The 20,821-nt window shown below is 39.9% G+C and overlaps 1 protein-coding gene across 1 annotated transcript in view; it reads right to left on the bottom strand.

Annotated features, from left to right (window-relative positions):
* Positions 1 to 20,821, bottom strand: part of MYO3B (myosin IIIB) — a 477,280-nt gene that overhangs the window by 442,307 nt on the left and 14,152 nt on the right. Inside the window, exons 2-3 of the mRNA XM_525960.6 lie at positions 13,775 to 13,958; positions 12,875 to 13,009 (exon numbers count right to left, since the gene is read on the bottom strand). Of these exons, the coding sequence (XP_525960.6) occupies positions 12,875 to 13,009; positions 13,775 to 13,958 (319 nt within the window). The remainder of the gene's footprint in view (positions 1 to 12,874; positions 13,010 to 13,774; positions 13,959 to 20,821) is intronic.

Below are 20,821 nucleotides of genomic sequence, written 5' to 3'. Positions count from 1 at the left end.
CAACTTAAGGATTTCCAAAGATGACTCTTACTAATTGCAGAAGTCAATGTGCAGGTTTGGGTTTGCTACAAGCCATCCTAAATCAAGGGTTCTTAACTGTTTTGAGCAGAGCACGGAAATACCCTGAAATTGTAGGCAGCATGCTGTATATGCATCTTGCAGTTTACTGGGGAGAAAATGCAGAGCTTTCACCAGATTCTAAAAGCTACTGAGATAGCCAAACGCCTAGGCAGATAAAAAGGGGTCCCCAAAGAATCTCTGACCTGCCCCACAAGTGTTTACATCAGATGCTTTGTGCATATTAGGCAACAATTGTGCCCTAGGCTTGTATGGGCATCCCCACAGCAGACTGGAGCCAGACACGAGCACTGGGGGGAAATGGGTGGAGCCACGGGGAATTCACGCCTTATGCAGGGAAGTAGCCTGCTCTCTTTAGCTCGTGTGGTGACCTGGGAATCAATCGGTGAGGTAGAGGGCCTGTTAGCAGGACTCCATCTCACTTTGCTGAGTTCTTTCTTTTTTTCCTTTTCTCCCAATGAATTCCGCTCCTCACCCTTTTATGTGTCTACCAATCTAATCTTTCCTGGTCAAGTGACAAAAACCCCGTTTTGGTGGAACTAAGGAGAAAGTTCTGCAACATTTTTGGCATCCAGACGTAGGGCTTAAGGAAAGGTGAGTGACATGCAAACCAAAAAGTGTTTTTCCTTTGGCTTCTAAGCCTTTTTGTCCTCGGACTTCTTCTGAGGGTAGAGAAATTATGCCCCCCCACATTAAAATGTCATTCCTGGGGGGTCAGGAATGTCGGCTGGACGGGCAAACTGGTGGCTCCCCAGCTCCCAAGTTTCTCTCCCTGTTGGAGAAACTCACTGGCATAAAAATAAGAGATTCTTCACCCAGACTTTTTTTTTTTTTTTTTTTGAGAGGGAGTTTCACTCTTTTTGCCCAGGCTGGAGTGCAGTGGCGCCATCTCGGCTCACCACAAACTCCGCCCCCCGGGTCCAAGCGATTCTCCTGCCTCAGCCTCCCGAGTAGCTGGGATTACAGGTATGCGCCACCACACCCAGCTAATTTTGTATTTTTAGTAGAGACAGGGTTTCTCCATGTTGGTCAGGCTGGTCTTGAACTCCCGACCTCAGGTGATCTGCCCGCCTCGGCCTCCCAAGGTGCTGGGATTACAGGCCTGAGCCACAGAACCCAGCTGGCTTTTTTTTTTTTTTTTAAGAAAACATTTTACCAGGCCAGGACCCCAACTATCAGGGTTTATATTTTCTGTAAAGTTTTAATTATGAAAAAGGATTTGTGAGGTTGGTCTTAAGCTGTAGCCAATCTGGTGTGCTTTGCATGACTTCCTGTATGGCCAACAGCAAACTTTGCTGCAGGCCTCCATCTTGTTTTATGTGCTTGGGATTGTGACCTGTAACCATGTGGCAATGCTTTTTTTTTTTCATTTCACAATGATGCCTAGGTTCAATCCTGGCTTAGGAAATGAGTACTTTCCAGTTAATATCTGTGTGACTTCTGCCATTTGCTGATTCTCTTCCCCACCATGAACAACGTTTAGCCTTTTTCTTACATCTTCCTTTCTCTGGGTTACCTTTAAAGGTTCTAAATTTTGTAAGAATTGCTTACCCTTATCCCCTTCGAAAATACCGCATACGCTCACAGTGAAATCATAACCTTAAGTGAGGCTTGTTGGTTTCACCTGCGAGGTTAACTTTAGTAAAGTTTGAAAGCCAGAAATACTAGCTGCTTGGCATGGCTAAAATCGGGTAATAAGGGAGTTAAAAGGATTTTCTTAGAGAGTGCTCAGTTTAATCAAAAGTGGATGTCCAAGTTATGGTTTATTTAAAAGGCCTTTATGCTTTTTCCTCTTTGGGTATCTTGCTTCGCTGGAAAAAGGCTTTTCCTCAGTTGACTAAATTATTTTTCTCCATTTGGCTTGCCACTCTCAGTGCATGCATGGCAGGCCCTAAGATAACTCCTGGGGCCATGGGACTCCTTGGGAAAAACAGACAAGGCACCACTCCGTTTTGGGAAGAAACCTGTTTTTCTCATGGAACCCCAGGAATTAAAAGTGGATAGATCCCTCTCAAACTCTGATTTTGCCTCCCAGTCATGCCTGTTTATTAGGCCTTAAAAGCTGCATGTTTTCCTAGCCCTGTCTCTTAAAGGGCTCCACCCAGAGGCCAATAATCCAAATAGGAGATGGGCAAATGAAAATCTTCTGGCTGCTGGTTTTCTTCTGCCTGTCTGTGTAGTTACATATGTGTTGTGTGTGTGATGTCTATAAAAAAGCTCTAATTAATTGGTCTAATGGAAGACAAGTGCTTGGATCAAATTTTTTTTAAAGGGAAGATTAAAGCTGTGGTACGTTTTAGTTCATGTGACTTTAATCTTTGAGAAATAAAAACAGCCTTAAAGATTATTGGTAAAATGCAGATGTTGTCAAATATACACAGGTGAACTAAATTATGCAGGTCAGATACTAGGTTTGCTAAATGTTTTAAGGTTATAAACTGCCTTTTTGGTTTTTAAGAACTTTTCAACTTGCCAGCTTGACAGTTAGTAAGGCCTGGGGACATATAGAATTAACCACACCCTTAATTATGTTGGAAGGAGTCAAACCTTGCCTGAACCTAGCACATAATTAAAACAACTTACCAGGTTTTACATTAAACTTAAAATTGCTAGGGGTTACCATTATAACATGTAATTGAAACTACTGGAAATAGATTTACACGCAAGGTATGTAGGAACAGTAAGATGTGTTTTTAGTAAAAGATTACAAGAAGGCATGGAAATGTAAATTCTTGCCTAGGTTTAAAGGACTGTTTTGAATTAGATAAAATAAAGCTGACAGTTTAAACAAATGATGGAAGGACTGTAAAAATTAATATTGCAAAAATTCAGTGTGTGAACAGATTGACTAAATTCAAGAGGGTATTATATAGTTTTTTTTGTAAATTGAGCATTGAAATAAAAGCACAACAAGGTACTCTTAAGGCACTAATCTTCTCTTTAGCAAAATTTGTAAAGGGTTATAAAAGGTTTTTGCTTTTTTAAATTTCTGAGTCATCGTTTGGCAAAATAAATAACTTATGGTAATCTGGAATTCTATTTCAGTGTTTTAAACCACTAACATATTTAATAGGCTTCCCAAAATCAAACTTCAGTTTCAAAATTGCCTTTCCTGACACCTAGCTTTTGGATGCTACAGAGGGCCCTGGAGTATCCAAAAGAGAGGTAAAAGGGATCATTTGACATGTTTAGTTACATGGAATTGCCAAAATGGTGTTCAATATTATTTAGGTTATATTTTGATGAATAATATTAATATATGTTCCAAAATTGTATGGGATTTTTAAAATTCTAATGTCTAATGTATATGCTATCATCATAATTAAGGTTGTTATGTTATTGTAAACCAAACTTCTTTGAGAAGAAGAGAGATAACCAAACTTCTTTGTCAATTGTGTTTCTAACTGTAAATACCCTGGGCAATTTTTTTATTCCCAACAATTGTTGTCTTGTTTTGGTCCTTTTCAAAAGATAGTTTATAATAAACCAGACTCTGACAGGTGCCACAGGACTCTTGACAGGTGCTCTCAAATACAGGTTTCTGATAACTTTGGAGATTGTGACATTGGAAAAAAGGAAAAATGTACAGGACTCATAAAGAGCTGAAATGTTCATGAATATCAAACAAGAGTTAACTAAATGGACTGAACTCATAGAAAACTGAAGCTAGCTTGTTGACTTTTGCTTGGAATATTGCTGATCCTTGTTTTTCAGAGTCAAGGAAACTTATTTTGAACTATTTATGGCCTTTAATGATTAAGGTATACTCCTGTGAACAAAATTTGGAGCATATATGTCCCTCTCTGCCTGGCTTCCCCAGAATTTGGAAACTAGTTGTGAGTATTCTTAACTTACAGCAATGTAGTTGTTTGCATCAGTGCCATAAGAATCCATTTTCTTTTGCAGTATGATGCAATTGGAGAAACTGTTTTACCAAGGCTTTGACTGGAAGGGTATGCTTCCCTTTAAGGAGTCAAGCTTGACTTGCAGAGCTGATAAAAGCACCTTGGGAAAACTGGCCTCATACCCTTATCTATGCAGTACCTGTATAGGGTTCCTGACCAGTGGTAAGTAAAAAATGTTACTTTATGACAGGACCAGGAGCTCTAAGTTTATCTTGGGACCTTAAAAGGAGAGGATCACCCAACTCACAGGTATTTGAGGATACAAACCCATGGCTGTGCTCAGCTTTAAAAGGTCTTATCCGAAGTTCCTTGAGGAACAGAGTTCCATCAAAGCCAATCTAAAAGGCCTATGTAGAAACAATTATTCTTGCTGCACTTTATGCAAATAATCAGGTCAAGTGTAAGACTAAAGTCTATTTTGCCAGCAACTCAGTCCTGATTTTTTTTTAACAAAAAAATGAGGACTGGAGATAGAGAAATTATGTTTCAAAACTTACCATACATTTGTCATTAAATTCTAGACTCATTAGTTGTTTTTAAGTTTTTGCCTACACTTTAGACTAACCCTGCTTGTTCTTGTGAACCAACCAGGAATCTCCAGCTGCAGCTTAGAAAGAATAAAAGGGATAGGTGATGTAAAAACCTGGATCAAAATTCTAGTTCTGAGCAATTATCCTGCAAATCCTGCCAGGTGATGGGAATAAATAGGATATAAATAGGGTGCCCATCACCCAGAGTTTTCTTCTTGGGAAAGTAAGACCAAGGGAGCTAACCAAAGCCAAGCCCCATGCACCTACATCTTAGCAAGCATAACTATAGCCACCAGTTATCTGGGCATGTCACAAGACATCCTTTTCTCTCCCTTGTTGGAGGAGGACTCAATTCCACAGCTTCACCTTAGCATTTGGCTTATGATAAGGAGTCCATGCAGCACCCCTTCTCCGAGGCACATTTTTGTCCCAAACTCAATTCCAAGCTTCAGGTCAAAGCCCTAGGAAAGAAAACTGGATTTGAGGGATCCAGAGGTAGATGATAATGGAAGTTAAAAGGCATAGCACAGGTGAGCACGACTGGTTTCCTGCCAATTAAGCCAAGCTTGCCATTTCATGGATAAAGGTCATGATACTACCCATGGCATAAATGAGGTCTAGGGAATTCAAAGGCTACTGACAGCAGAGGAGATAGGGCATACGTGGGTAAGAGTGGATACTCCCACCCCCAGATTCCCTTTTAACAAGGGTGAAAGCCACTTTGACTCCATGGGCAGTACCCTGTCGCAGTCACTGGAACTTGGGGATACAAGGATGGAGGAAAAGAAAGAGGAATGGCTCACTTTCTCTCCCTCACGTACCCCAGGTATTTGCTAGGAAGAGAAGGGAACCAGGGATGCCTTGCTCTCGTCTTTCTAGATGAGTAGCCATTCATCTTCAGTCTGTACCCCTTTTGAGTGCATCCTGAACCCCTGGGATGCACTTTAGACTAATCCTTTGAGAGAAAAAAAAAAAGCCTTTTTTTTTTTTTCTTTCTCTTCCTCTCTTCACTGATAGGTAATTGTCTCTCTGTACTATGGGACACTCCCCTCAGATGCATCCTCCAAACTAGGAAGAGTTAATTTCCCAAACCTTAGACTGGTTGCCTTACGATTGCGCTCAGGGGAAGGGAACCCAAAAGCCTGACACGATGGCAGAAAGGTAAAAGTTTTTTACCAGTTGGGCTTTTGGCCTCCCTCTTCCTGTGCAAACATAAAAGGCCTCAAGACTTTTGAGCTATCCTTACCCCCTGCCCCCATTTTGTTTTAATACATGTTTTCTAATAACCCAGTTTGTCTCTTTCTCACCTTCATGACATCAAACTCCAAATGGTCATGCAACTGGAGCCTCAGATGATGGCCCCTTTGGCCAGCAACCCTTAGATAGGCCTCTGAGGGAGATCTGACTGTTTTCCCCTAACTGGAGTTAGGGGAGCTTAAGAGGACAAGATTAGAATGAAGATGCTCCCTCTGGGAGGGGGCTGTCTGTGTAAGCGGGTAATGATAATAGAAATTTCAGTTTCTTATGATCCTCTTCCCATTTGGAAATCTAAGAGGAGACCTCTTGATAACCAGGGGTGTCTGTGTCAAGTGAAATGAAAGTATGGCATGGTGAGGTAGACCACACTTGAGATTACAATAACAGTTTTCTACAATCTGCTCACAACTTGTAAGACACTCAGAACTTCATGCTCTATTTGGGGACAGGGATAAGGTTAGAGTTTAAATAAGGACAAAGGACATGAGGACCTCATGATAGGAGGGAGTGTCAGAGACCAGGAACATCAAAGATACCAAAGGGAGAAAATACAGTTTTATTATCACAAGGACTTTGTGGTTACAATACAGTTCAGAAGCCTCTGCCCTCACTACCATGGCATTATGGAAGCATCTACTTGTACCCAGATCCAGATGCCACCCAGGGAAAAGGGAGAGGGAAGACGGAGAGAAGAGTCCCTAAAAAATTGAGTACTTACCCAAATGACTAAGCCTTGAACTGGACAGTGAAAATTGGATATAAATACTGGAATATGCCACTCCACAAAGTTACTCAACTGGACTTAAGTTTAACAAAATGGGTTAGAATCAGTTGCCCCCTTTAGTCAGGCTGGGGGCTCAAGAACCCAGTTTAGTTCAGTTATTGAGAAGAAAGGCACCTCTTTGTTATCAATAGTTTATGATTGTCTGGTTTATTACCTATTACTCAATCATGAATATGACACAATCTCTAGCCTCAAAGAGGTCACTGCCCAGTAATGGACATACGAGTAATTATAGTGTGGAATGTGGAAGCAGAGCTGTGCCTAAGGAAGTGTGGTGGCACCAAAGAAGGAAGGGTGAACTCTGCCGAGGGAGGGCAAAGAGGGGACAGTCTAGGAAAACTTCCCAGAGGATGTAACATTTACAATGAGTTTGAAGGACAAATGGGTTTTGGGCAGGTGGACATGAAGGGAAAGAAGATTCTGTGAAAAGGAACATGGGGACATCTTGTGCAAAGGTAGGGGGCATGAAAGAATGAGGGGGAATGTGCATGTGAGTGTACATGTGTGTGATGAGTTCTAAATACTCTACTACTGTTGGGACAAAGGGTGCCAGAATCCTGGGGCAGGGAGATGGAGGAGGAAGGCCAATGACAGGGAATGACAGGTATGCCCTGCTAAGGAGTATGGGCTTTATTATAATATACTATGTATACTACCCATATAATATATACCCATATACTACCCATATAATATATACCTGTATACTACGCATATAATATTCTATGTATATTATAATACCATGATATATCACTAGATAAAAAAGGGAAACTATTAACAGATTTTAGGCAGGAGGTCTCAATGTTCAGATTGGCATTCTAGAAAAATGACTTGGTCAGCAGATGGAGGATGGACAGAAGACAACACTAGGAGCTGGAGTATCCATTGGAAGATATTGAGGTAAACAAGAGAGGCAGGGTCAAAAAGTCATGAGGATAAAAGGGAGGGAGAGATTTGGGAGACTTTTTTTGAGATAGAAATGACAGGAATTTCTGACCAGCCACATGTGAAAGGCGAAGAAGAGACAGAGTCTAGGGAAACTGTGAGAATTAGGAAAATATCAATAGTCTTTGCTCCTCTAAAGGAAAGGCAGTAATAGGGATGCAAAGCACGACAGAACCTTCATCAGGACCACTCCCCACCCTGGCTCACATCTCAGGGAGGCACAGGCTTTCTTGCATTGCAAGCATGCTATTAAAATTCTACTGAGAGAAATTTTAAATTAAATGCTGGGTGATGATCCCAGAAAATGCAACCCTGGAATTTTCCCCTGACACCTCATTTTGGTCTCGCTCCCTGCCCTACTTTAAGTGTGGCCATTTTTGCAACAAAGGCCTCTTCAGCAATATTTTATATAGGTAGCCAACTTATAAACTTTATTTGTAACTCTAGAACTTATGAAGGGATTAAGAGTAGCTATTTGTCAGCAGGATCAAAACTCAGCTATGGATTTAAAAACAACAAAGGAATCTTACCCAGCCAGTGCTTTTTGTTCACTAAATGTCAGAGTATAAGAGCTGTCTGACTTCCCAGAACTCACAGAAACATATAATTAAACTGCTCAGGACACTTTTAAAGGAAGCTGTCCTATGAAGTTGATAAGCCCACCAGCAAGGTTTTCAAGGGCAGCCTATGGGTTATAGAAAAAAGACTGGGCACTTGGATATAAAAAAAGAAATCAGGTGTACACTGACAATTGTCTAATCAGAATAAATGTTCAGTGAAATGGGTTGAACATTTTAAAAGCATAACAAAGAATTATATTTAAATGCACCAAGTAAAATAATCCCTTTAGAATTGTAAGAAGGCAACCAAGCCTCCCACCCCAGCCCTGAGGGTTGACACATCAGCCCTTTATTCCCGCCCACTCTGCCAGCCACCAGATTCAAATACAGAAGTGTGTTTTCATTCCTGCAGTTCCTCCCTACGCCTTCAGCATTCAGGAAATGTGGTAGCTGAATGCATCTAGAATTTAATGAGCATTTTGCTCCAAACCAAGAAAAATAGAAAAATCATTTACATTCCACATCTATTTTCCAAAACGTCATTGAATATTGATTCAATCACAATATGTGCATTTGCTAAGACAGCCATCATTTCAAGCAATAAAATGTTCCTTGCTCAATAAGCCATCAACTTTCTTCCACATTATTAAAGAATGGCCCATGCAACACAATCACCAGACCTAGGCTCCAACATTCAAGTAGATTCTATACTAGCTTGCTGCTTTGACATAGTCAGTTTGCAGAATTAAGAGGAATTTCTTTTTGGTGCCCCTTTGTTCAGTAGACTTTGTCTTTTAAGGGTGTTGGGTTCTACAGATAACATAAAGGAAAAGTCAAAGATAGTCAAAATTACTTCAGAAAATCCCTTAGGAAGTATCATGTTGGACACTGTCCACCTCTCAGTAATTCCAGAACAGCACATTTTTTCCTCTGGTGTTGGACGAATCATGTTTATTTTAATGAAAGCCAGCTAAAGTCACTGGCTTGCCACAAGACCAGTGAAAACTATGTCACTTGAAACCCTAGAGTTTCTATCAGACTGGAGAGATGCTCATACAATGAGAGGGAAGTGGGCCCTGAGAGTGACCTCCCATCTCATTCTCTTCCTGGGGCACATCCTTATTGAATAGAGCCAAGAGTGGGCAGAATCATTCCCAGGCCTCAGCCTCTTAACTCTCTCTCTTTTGTTGAACACATATAGTATATGTTTGTGGGATGTAATGCTGTTCCATTTCAAAGTCCTTCCCTTCTCCAGTCTCAGTTTTCTGTGCCTTCATCCTGGCTCCCAGCATTCCAATATCTCTCACTCTAGAACCCACTGAGTCAGTGTTCAATGCTGCAGTACTTTCTAACCACTTCTGGTCAATCAAAATCCACCAGTCCCACATTTGAGTCCATCAGAGTATGACTAAGACCCTGATTTGTTAACCTGATAAACTTAATTCATGCCACAGTATCAACAAAATGGTTTGATGTATAACACTTCCAGTGATATTCAGGTCTAGATTATACTTTCTAGGGCCTTGGATAAAAGCAAAACCTGGACAAAGGTCCATCGGTCTGTCTCTCTGTCTGCTGTCTCTCTTTCTCCCTCCCTCCCTCCCCCGCCGCCCCCTTTTGCTTTGGTTCTACATATTAGATACTGAACTTATACCGAGATCTCTGAAGGGAAAAAAAACATGTAAAACTAATTCTCATACATGGTTTAAAGGACAAAGTTGTTTGTTTTACTTTCCAGCCTCATTTACCGTACTCCAAACCATTTCTTTTAAGTAGAACACTTGATTCATGCAGAAATTAAGTTTTTACCTGCCAAAGATTTTACACTAAAAGGAAAAAGAAAATATAGTTCATGCCTTAGCTACCACATGTTAGGTATTTTTTCTGAGTATCATGTTTTTCTTAAAGGTCTAATTTATTAATATGTATATCATTTAGGTGAAAGACGGACTTATAGATTTTTAAAAATTTAATATTCACTTAAAATGCATTCACAGATTTTTCAAAACACTATTATGTATGTGTATTTCTCTCCATATCTTTCTAATATAGTAGGTGTCTATCATGAAAGAGAGCTTTTGTTTGCTTTCTACTAACAATTAGTAATGAATTTCAGAAAATGACATTTTTATTTGCTTTTGTTTTCAAAGTTGTCATGATTTAAGGGGATTATTAATAACATTTTTCTATTCTCTAGAATTGCTCTGTGGAACAGCTTCTCACTCGTCCTTTCATCAAGTCAGGCAAATAAAGAGCAAAGGCAACATAAATTTACTCTTAATATACAAGATGAGGAGAACAGTATTAAACAGATCATAGTTTTTTTGTGTGAGTCCCCTAAAGCATGCCTTAAAAAGCTGCAGAGAGAACAAAATAGGGTACTATGTGGACCGTCGTTGTCATCCAGCTCTGTGTGTGTGGTCAGGAAGTGCTACGATCCCAGTGAGAGACTTCACATCTGTGTTTCCATGACCCAATGGATAACATCAGAGGAGCAGCTGCACATGGTGAAAGAAAATGTGCTGAAATGTGCTTTTCCTTCCAGTTCTGCCATGCAACCAATTATGTGACCATAGGCATGTTACTCACCTCTGTGGGCCTCTGTCCCTCATCTGAAGGCTAGGGGACTGAATAGAGAGGCTTCTGCCAGTATTAGGAGTCTAGGAATTCCTGTGTTTCCCTAAGACTATTGGAGGCACTGAATGCACATGACCATCTAGCAGCCTGGTTTAGACTGCCCATCCTGGGACAGAAAAGACTGAGGACATCCAGCATCTCATATCACCCACTTTGGCATGGACCAAAGCAACCAGCAAAAGTCATAAATGACAGCATATTGTATTGCAGAGGTATGAATAATTCAGTGTCTCAGGGTGGCTTCATTATTGTGGTCACCCTGAAAAAGCTAGAAACAGGTGGCAAGGGAGCACCTGCGCAAGGCTCAGCTCATAGTTCTGGGCTCTTTCTCATCTTTCAAGGCCATGTGCTACTTCCTGGCTGCTTTGGCCATACCTGAGTTGCCATGTCTGAGGGTCACTCCTCATCAGGAAGGATGTTCATTCACCAGGTGGCCTCAGGTATGAGCAGCCCACCTGCCTGCCTGGTTGCATGGAGGGAAGGCTCCTTTTTAGGCCCTCAAAAATTCCTGAAAGTTTCAGTTCTCTATGTCTGATATGAGCCTTTTTTAGGAGTTAAAAATGAGCAGAAACTGAGGTTCCTTGGTCACTGTACTTCCATTACTAAGTTACAACGAGGTTTAAAACACAGAGATCTTACAGAGCTGAAGACAAATATAATCAGAGACCCCAGGAACAGTACTTTATCATTTCCAAATAGCATTGTTAAACAGCTTCATTGGCAAGATAAAATCCTAATATTCTTGGGGTGGGGGTGGGGGAGTTAATAAAACCCCAAAGAAGTGTGTTATATGACTTAACCAGTCAACTAAAGGAACAAAGATAATTAGAAAACCAAAATCCCTTACATCTTTATATTCTGAGGAAGGCAACTGATGTGACAGAAATAAATTCAAACCAGTTTCCCTGCAGATTATCCCATTTGAATATAACAAATGAATTCCCCAAACACGGTTGCCATGGCAGCCAGTACGTATTGTCCCAGGCTCAGGCCCTCCCAGAGCCAGAAACATGTGGACAAGAGGTACCAGACAGTGAAGTGAGGGCTGGTTTCTCCCCTGGTGCTTCTCTCTTAAGGCTTCCACTTGTGTCCACACTGTGCTGGGTCACCTACGTGACCTCAGACATGGAGACATAAGCTGGTTCAGAGGGTCAGAGCCCAGAATAAAACAGTGTAGGCCTAGTGAGAATGTGGCGATAGACCTGTCCTAATATATTAATTCATATACTGTCATTATTTTCCTTGTCATTTTAGCCTCATAGGGAATCGTATTTGTTCGGAATTGACTCTTTTGCACCCAGATGCACACATTCATTCCCATTAATAACTGAAAACTGACTCTGAGAATTGTGTATGGAAGGTTTGTTGGAGAAAAAAATGCAGGACTATAGTGGATACAGTGTTGTTCCCTTCAGATTCCCTCTTCACAGTGGATGCTGCTAGAAACAGGAACAGCTCCCAGCCCTCAGCTGCACCCCTCACCCAAGTTGGCATCCACTTCAGAGAACTGACTCCCCCAAAGTCACGCTCCTTCGCAGGGATGGCATGCAGGCAATGATTGGCTGATGTGGAGATACAATTCAGGACAACATTCCAAAAACTTTCCAGCTCTCCATTTCCCAGAGGACCAGCTTAGGTCTCTGTTATGACCATATTGCTGTTCAGTGTCTCCCTTGCCTGATCCTGCCTTCCTCACTTTTTTCTAGGTCTATCTCTGCTAAGAACTCTCCAACAAACTTTCCATACACAATTTTCAGAGTCAGTTTTCAGGAAACCTAATCTAAAATGAGGACTAATGAACATGAGTGGGCAAATCCAAACTTGGCAAGCCAAGTAAACCTTGGGTTAACAATTTTTGAAAATGAGTTGCAATCAATTCAAACATGTTTACAATTAAATGTTAGGGAAGAAAATTAATGTTTTCAATTATATTCCTATATTCACCCTGTACTAGAATAAAAGATTATTAAACCTCTGAAGCAGAGAAACAAAAATATTTTTAGCATAAGGCCTACCTGTAAGAACTGTGGAGGAGAATGTCACATCTGGTGAGGTACCTGTGACATGCAGGAGGGACCTACTCCTCAAATGTGTACCTTAAAACACCCTCTAGGTAATAAAGCATCTGTTGGCCTCTGGCACTCTGTTCAAATCACTGGTTACCCAATGGGAGCCTCTTACCTCCAGGACCAGCCACAGCTGTCCCCCTACACAGTGATCCGCTTTGTAAAACATCCCATAAAACTTTACAACATTGGGATGATTAGGAAGGAACTGCAGAATGTTGTATTCTGCCTCAATTTCTTCATCCATATCCTAAACAGGGTAGAAAAATGCAAGCTGGATTAAATCTAATGTGTAAGGAAGGGTACAGATATGACATCATGCTCAAGTACTTAGTAAAACATATGTACTATGTATTTTCAATCTCATTACCATATCTTCAAAATATCTAACAATGGACATTCAGATATCAATCTACACCTTCTAGTATTACATTATTACATTCTATTTATTACAACCTACACCTTCTATTATTACATAATTATATCAATAATGTTTATGATATTCTTTTTTCTTTAATAATACTATCACAAATATCTTTTTTATAGAAAAGTGTCTGAATTTTCAAAGCAGTTATGGAGAACTTGCTTGAAGGGACCTATCACAGGATAGGACATGTAAAACCTCACTGTGCAAAACAGCATACAGCATTATAACCCCGGTGCTCTAAAATAAGATGTCAGCGTAAGATGATGATTGAATATCACAAGTCTGGGTCACTTTGTAACTTACAGAAAGACCAGGTAGTAAAATATATTACTCTTTCCAAGAGAATAACTTTTGAGGATCCCAGTGGTCCCAAACCAACACAACAGTAAAATGGACAAGAAACAAAAGTCAAGGGAAGCTTTAACTCCAAGTGGAGTCCCTTCATTCAGAGAAGCTGACAAATCATGACCCATTTTGAGATTTCATACCAGGTTTCATGAAAATTAAACCTAAAATCAAGAAAAGAAGTTGAAAACTCAGTGTGCATAAAACACCAAATTCTGGTTATAATTTACAACTGTTACTTACACTGACTGGATCCAGAATTTTCACTGCAGCCAGGCTCCCATCTCTCTTGTTAGTTACCTTGTAGACTTTGCCATAGGTGCCTTTACCAATGGTCTCTATAATTTCCCAGGTGTCTGTGGGATCTGGAAGCGATTCAAGTCCAAGCATCATAGGATTATAGTGAAATAATCCATACAGATGTTTCCTGGTTGGGGGAAAAATTTGTTATGTGCAACAGATCACAGAACTGGGGGCAGTGGACTTTTGAAACAAAAAGATTTTTATTTCTTAACCAGCAACCTCATGTTACTTTTTATTTTCTTCCTCTATTATAAATAAATTTTTTGAAAAAGAACTTGAACCCTCCTTAAGAAATGGTAATAAAAGATAGAGTGGAGGAGTAACATGGCTCTGAAACATCCTAAAAACATGATTCTAAAAATGGAAATTATGTACACACCACAGGAGAGAGTAAAACAGCCAAAGAGGATGTTCTGGTCATGATTGGACAGTTGTCTTGATAGGCTGCTGAATGGTGGCTGCTGCCAGGGAAAGTGGCTGAAAACTGTAAGTCTAACACCTTTGTCCCTAGGTTATGGTAACCTTCATGAGGGCTCCCTGATAGACACTGGGAGCTAATCCCCAACATCAGTGTACAACCAGGCATTTGACTCATATTTCTTCTTTTTTATCCTCACTCTATGTTAGATAACTTGAGTGAAAAGAAGTAAATTTAAAGCACCCACACTCATATTGTCAGAAATTCACCTTCCCAATCTACTTCTTGCTTACTGAAATATAGTCAGTCCCACAATATGGCTGATGTCCCAGCCCAAACAGCTGTAGTTACGCAAAACTACTGAACTGCTGAATGGTAGAAGGAAAATCAATAGTCAGAAGAATACAAATGACTTTCTTCTTCTAGTCCAACTCTTGTTCCTTCCTCCTGAAGGAGGAAAACAGAAAGAATATCAACATGCAGAAACTGAGATGAACAAAACCACTCATCACTACAAAGCTCTGTGATCTTTCTCATCTTGTCCCTGAAAAGAAACTGCCCATTGGCATGAAGCTATGTCTGCCCAAGTGTAAACAGAGTCACATAAAAGAAGAGAGAAATACACATTAACTAGCTGGGCGGACTGCCCTTAAGCAGCCAGTGAAAGGCCTGGAGGGAAAATGAAGAATAGTGTAAAGTGGGCCTTGACGTTAGCAATGAAAGGAATCAAAAATGAAATTTCACATGGTGCCCTTAAAACTGATGTGTTTAGTGAAGAAGGGGGAAAAAAAAAAAACCCAAAGGAGAAAGGTGCTCCTGATAAATTTCTGATCATTCACCCATATCTTTTCAGAGGCCCTAGGAGCTTATTTCCCACATTAGGTCAAAAGCAATAGATAGGCTCAATTCTTCAGGGTTGCAGTGAGCACTAAGCATGCTCAGTCTGACGTGTGGCTGATTCGCCCATGTCTTACTGCACATTCCTTGCTGCGTTGCCCATCACCTCTTAAGATTAATCAGAAATGATACTTTTTTCAAGGTGATTGTACACCATCTACCCTTCTTTCAATAACAGGTCATAAATTAGCCAAAATTACCATAAAATGTTATTTATGCATTCAGTAAATAGTTAATAAATTCCAATCCCATTCAAGCTATACTAGATTCTACAAGAAATATGAGGAGGAAGAAGAAACTGAGCTCTGCTCTGGAGGTTCTGAATTTGTTTCAAAAATTTTTATGACTTCTGGGGTGAGATGGCAAAGTGAAGTCAAGTATCTCCTTTCCCTAAAACTGAATGAATGAACAACACTAAAATGGAAACTTGAAATCCAGCAAACAAATCAAAATATACTAGCAATAATCAAACAAAAGAAGGGATATAACTTCACACCATAATTTTTGTAGAGTAGCATTCAGTGAAAATGAGAGAAGATCCCAAGAATCACTGCTCAAGCAGTTCACTCTCTTCTCCCAGAGTGTGATGGGATTTGCCAAATGGTGAAGGAACAAAATATTGAAAAATCTCAGCAACACTCCCTGTAACTGCCTGATGGGTTCTTCCTGCCTACTGCACAAACAAAATCAATTCATGGCATTGCAGTAAAGAAAGTTTGAAATGAGGCTGGCCACACCATGTGGGAGATGGAGTTATTACTCAAATCAATCTCCTTGAAAGCTTGAAGGTTAGGGGTTTTTCAAAGGCAGTTTGAAGGAACGGGTGGGAGTGGCGAGGCACTGGGCACTTGCTGCTGATTGGTTGGGTCAGAAATAAAATCACAGGGAGTTGAAGCTGTCCTCTTGCTCTGAGTTGCTGCTGGGTGGGGCCACAGGAGGAGTTGGCAATCCAGGTGGAGCCAGGTGTCAGACATGTTTAAAAAAAAAAAAAAAAACCTGAAAAGATATCTCAAAAGACCAATCCTAGGTTCAAAAATAGTGATGTTATCTGCAGGAGTAATTGGGGAAGTTGCATATCTTGTGACCTCCAAAACAATGGCTACCAATCAGGTATGTCTACACCTTAGCAGAATTCAGGCTCCTCTCCTTCTCCTAGCCTGGTGCTCTCTCATTAGCTTTGCAAAGGCAGCTGAGTTTTGGGGAAGGGCTATTATCATTTAAACTATAAACTAAATGTCTCCTAAAGTTAACCCAGGAATAACTGAAGGCAGCTTGAAGGCTAACAGCACTAGAGGGGTTAGCTAGATCAAATCTTCCCCACTGCCATAATTTTCTCACTGATATAATTTTTGCAAAGGCAGTTTCATCTTTATTTAGAGAAAAATGGACAGAGAAGGAAAGACAGCAGCAGAAAATGAGTCTAGGTTCATTCACTTATACATTCAGTAAGAATTTATTAAGAACTTTTTACATGTATTACTCAACACTAGGCTTTTTTGAGACAGGCTCTCACTCTGTCACCCAGGCTGTAGTGCAGTGGTGTGATCACCACCCACTGTAGCCTCAACCTCCTGGGCTCAAGCAATCATATCTCAGCCTCCCAAGTATTAATAGATGGGACCACAAGCATGTGCTACCACACCCAGCTAATTTTTTTGGTGGGGTGGAGAGTAAAGACAGGGTCTTGCCGTGTTGCCCACGCTAGTCTCAAACTCCTGGGCTAAAGTGATCCTCCTGACTCAGCTTCCCAAAGTGCTGGGATTACAGACATGAGCCACCACACCTGGCCAATACTAGGCTCTTAAAAGGAAGTAGGAGAAATAATCAGGCTCTATTCTAAAATGAGGAACATTTCCAAAGCTATGCTGTAGGAGTTGCCTCCTATCAGGTGGAATGACCCTAATATGCACATTAAATGACATTTCAGAAAGAAGAGTAAAGCTCATATCCATCAATTGTGGCTGCCCCTAACACTCAGAAACCCACAAATCTGAGGGAAAAATGAACAACTCTCAGAAAAACAAATATTTCTGTTAAAATTACTGAACATCAAGGTAGAGAAACAAATTTTTAGGTATATGTGTGATGGTTAATATTGAGTGTCAACTTGCTTGGATTAAAAGATCCAAATTATTGTTCCTGGTGAAATGGCAGAGTTCCCTGACCCCTCTCATAGGACATGCTGCAGGGGTGTGGCTTGACTGTTCGGCTGTGTGTCTGCTCAAACTCCTTATGGGAGGGGGAGCACATAGGCAGGTGCAGGATCTGGGGTGAGCGCCTTGGGGGCTCCAGACTCGTGCTAGCATCTAGAGGTGGGTACCTAAAACTCCCAAAGCCCAAGTGGGCATGTGTTACAGTGCATTCTTTTAGATTTGCTGTCCACAGACGGCTTAAGTGTTAACAAGCTCAGTGCCCTCGGTACCCAGGTCCTTGTCCAGTGTCCAGGAAGAATCAGGTCACACAGACTTAAGGATGGTGAATGCGGGGATTTTACTGAGTGGTGGAGGTGGCTCTCAGTGGGATGGATGGGGATGGGGTGGGAAGATGATCTTCCCCTGAAGCTTGGCTGTCCAGTGGCAGATCTCTTCTCCAACCACCCCAAGCTGAATTCCTCTTGGCATTCAGATGCTCCTTCTCTTCTCTCTGCTGTGCCGTTCTGCCGTTCTTCTGTTCTTCTCATCTTCTGTGGAGCCTGGGGTTTGAGGTTTACATGGGTACAGGACAGGACGGTGTGGCATGCCAAAAGCCAACTTTTGGGCATGAAAACAGAATGCCTCTTCCCACTGGGGCCATGGGTTTCCATGCCTGTGGGTGGGGTCTTTGCCAGGTGACTGCCCTCTTCTACCTAGTGTTTCCCTGTCTCCTGCCCATATCACTGGAGGTGTCTGTGAGGGTGTTGCAAAAGGAGATTAACATTTGAGTTAGTGGACTGGGAGAGGCAGACCCACACTCAATCTAGGTGGGACCATCTAATCAGTTGCCAGAGCGGCTAGGATAAAGCAAGCAGAAGAACGCGGAAGGGCTAGACTTGCTGAGTCTTCTGGACTTCATCTTTCTGTTGTGCTGGATGCTTCCTGCCCTCAAACATCAGACTCCAAGTTCTTCAGCTTTTGGACTCTTGGACTTAGACCAGTAGTTTGCCAGGGACTCTCAGGCCTTTGGCCACAGACAGAAGGCTGCACTGTCAGCTTCCCTACTTTTGAGGTTTTGGGACTTGGACTGATCGACCACTGACTTCCTTGCTCCTCAACTTGCAGATGGCTTTACCTTGTCATCATGTGAGTCAATTCTCCTTAATAAGCTCCCTTTCATATATACGTATATCCTATTAGTTCTGTCCCTCTAGAGAACCCTGACTAATACAATAGGATGCACACACACACACAAAACCAAAACCAAATAAAAGCAAATAAAACAAAAGCTCAGGTTTCTCTCCAGTTAACATTCAAAACCAGAAAAATATGTAAACCATGTATATGAACAAAGCTCTTTTTTTTTTTTCTTGAGACAGGGTCTTCCTCTGTTGTCTAGGCTGGAGTGCAGTGACACAATCATGGCTCACTGCAGCCTCAACCTCCCAGGCTCAAGCAATCATCCCACCTCAGCCTCTGGAGTAGATGGGACCACAGGTGCACACTACCACACCTGGCTAAATATTTTTATTTTTTGTAAAGACAGGATCTTCCTAACAGCCCAGGCTGGTCTTGAACTCCTGGGCTCAAGTGATCCTCCCACCCTGGCCTCTCAAAGTGATGCGATGACAGGCATGAGCCACCACGTCCAGAATGTACAAAGTTTCGAAGGGAAAAAAAGTATGAGCAAATATTTTTATATTTAACCAAACTGTTGTTGAAGTATAAAGACAACAACAGACACTTTCAGACATGCAACAGCTTGAGTCCTTCCTGAAAAAGTCACATGATTCCAAAATCCAGCTAACCAAGAGATAAATGTGAAGCCCTAGTAAAAAGTCTGATAAGAAGAACTGAACCCATTTATACTTAGAAATAAAGCTAATCAACAGTGTGAAGTATGTTTACAAAAGGGAAATGTTATACATTTCAAAAATAAAAGTAAATAATCAAATTAAACAGAGAGAAAAATAAGGGTGAAATTTCCTCATTTTTCTTTATTTTTTAGATGCTAAATTAAGAAACTGAGATTTAAATATCCTCTTTAAAATTAAGGTAACCAAGCAAAAAGACAATATTAATAAGGAGAAAATATGTATGTTAATTTTCTCACTAATTTCAGTAAGTAGGCAATAGATAACTGATAAATTGCTAAATGGATGCTAAAACCACTATAAAGTTATCAAATCTCTAAAAGACCTAAAAATAGACTATACGTCTTTGACATAACAACAAAAAAAGCACACTTACTCATATGAACACACATACAAACATCAAACAACAAAAAGACAATCTGTGGAGTAAGAGAGGACGAGTGGAGGTGGTGGTGAGGGGCACATTAAAAACAGAGGTAAATATCTGTTGTATCAATTAAGATTCTTTAATAAGGTCAAAACATAGAAAAAACAGATCTATAGATATCCACATCTAAAACAAACTGTTCAAGAGTCTATAACTCAGAAACTTTAAAAGTAAAAAAAAGAAGTCAAAGATAAACCAGGTAAATGATAACAAAACCAAAAAGAATCATAATATTAATATCAGAAAAGAGTAAAGTTAAAAACTATCAAAGAACATAAAGGGTTATTTTACATTCAACAATAGTAATTGAGCAATTACTAGGCACCAGATACTATTCTGTATACTGTTAGAATGGGCAGACTTTAAATCAATAATAAGCTTATAAAAGTCATAAATCCTTCAGTATCAAAAACAATGTGTCAAAATTCATAAAAGCATAAACTTATAGAAGAAATAAACAAAACACAATAATAGTAAAAGACATTGTCAGCTATGACAGAACAAGGTGACAATAAGAAATATATGATACAATAAAAAGATTAACCTATTAGATGCACATCAGTAAGTGCATATTTAACATAAAACTTATTTTCAAGCACTAATGGGATATTTTAATTTTAAAAATAAGGAATACATTAAGCCACAAAGTAAAGCCTCAATACATTCCAAGAAAATGAAATTTGAAAAATCTTCCCTGACCACACTACAATAAAACTAAATATTAATAATAGAAAGAAGAAACCTAGCCACCTGAGAATATTAAAACTCTTTTGGGTCTTGATATAAAACAAAAAGTTAAAAATGAAATTACAGAGTATATAAAAATAAAAATGTTGAAGATACTATCAAGCAAAAAACTTAAGAAGCTGGGCTGAAAAACAAAATGTTATAGAATTAAACATTTTACCAAGCAAATTATAATTAAAAAGAAATTTTTTAAATATTCTATTCAAAAAGGTAGAAATAGATAAATAAAATAAGCATAAGGAAAGTAGAAGAAAAAATAAAAGCAGAAATTGATGAGTTAGAAAACAGAAAAACAGTAGAATATATAATTAAATTAAAGATGTTGTTCTCTGGGGACAAAACAATAAAATAGATAAAATAGATTAATCAAGAAAAAGAGGAAAACACAAATAAAAATAGAAAAGAAAAAGATGCATAAAAAATTCAAAAATTATATGACTACTTTGAAAATCGCTAAATAAGTAAATATTTTTTGTAATTATAAATAATTAT

The sequence above is a fragment of the Pan troglodytes genome, chromosome 13 (genome assembly GCF_028858775.2).
Source record: "Pan troglodytes isolate AG18354 chromosome 13, NHGRI_mPanTro3-v2.0_pri, whole genome shotgun sequence".
NCBI classification, from domain to species: Eukaryota; Metazoa; Chordata; class Mammalia; order Primates; family Hominidae; genus Pan; species Pan troglodytes.
The sequence above is the reverse complement of the archived record's forward strand: the minus strand, read 5'-3'. Positions and strand labels throughout refer to the sequence as shown.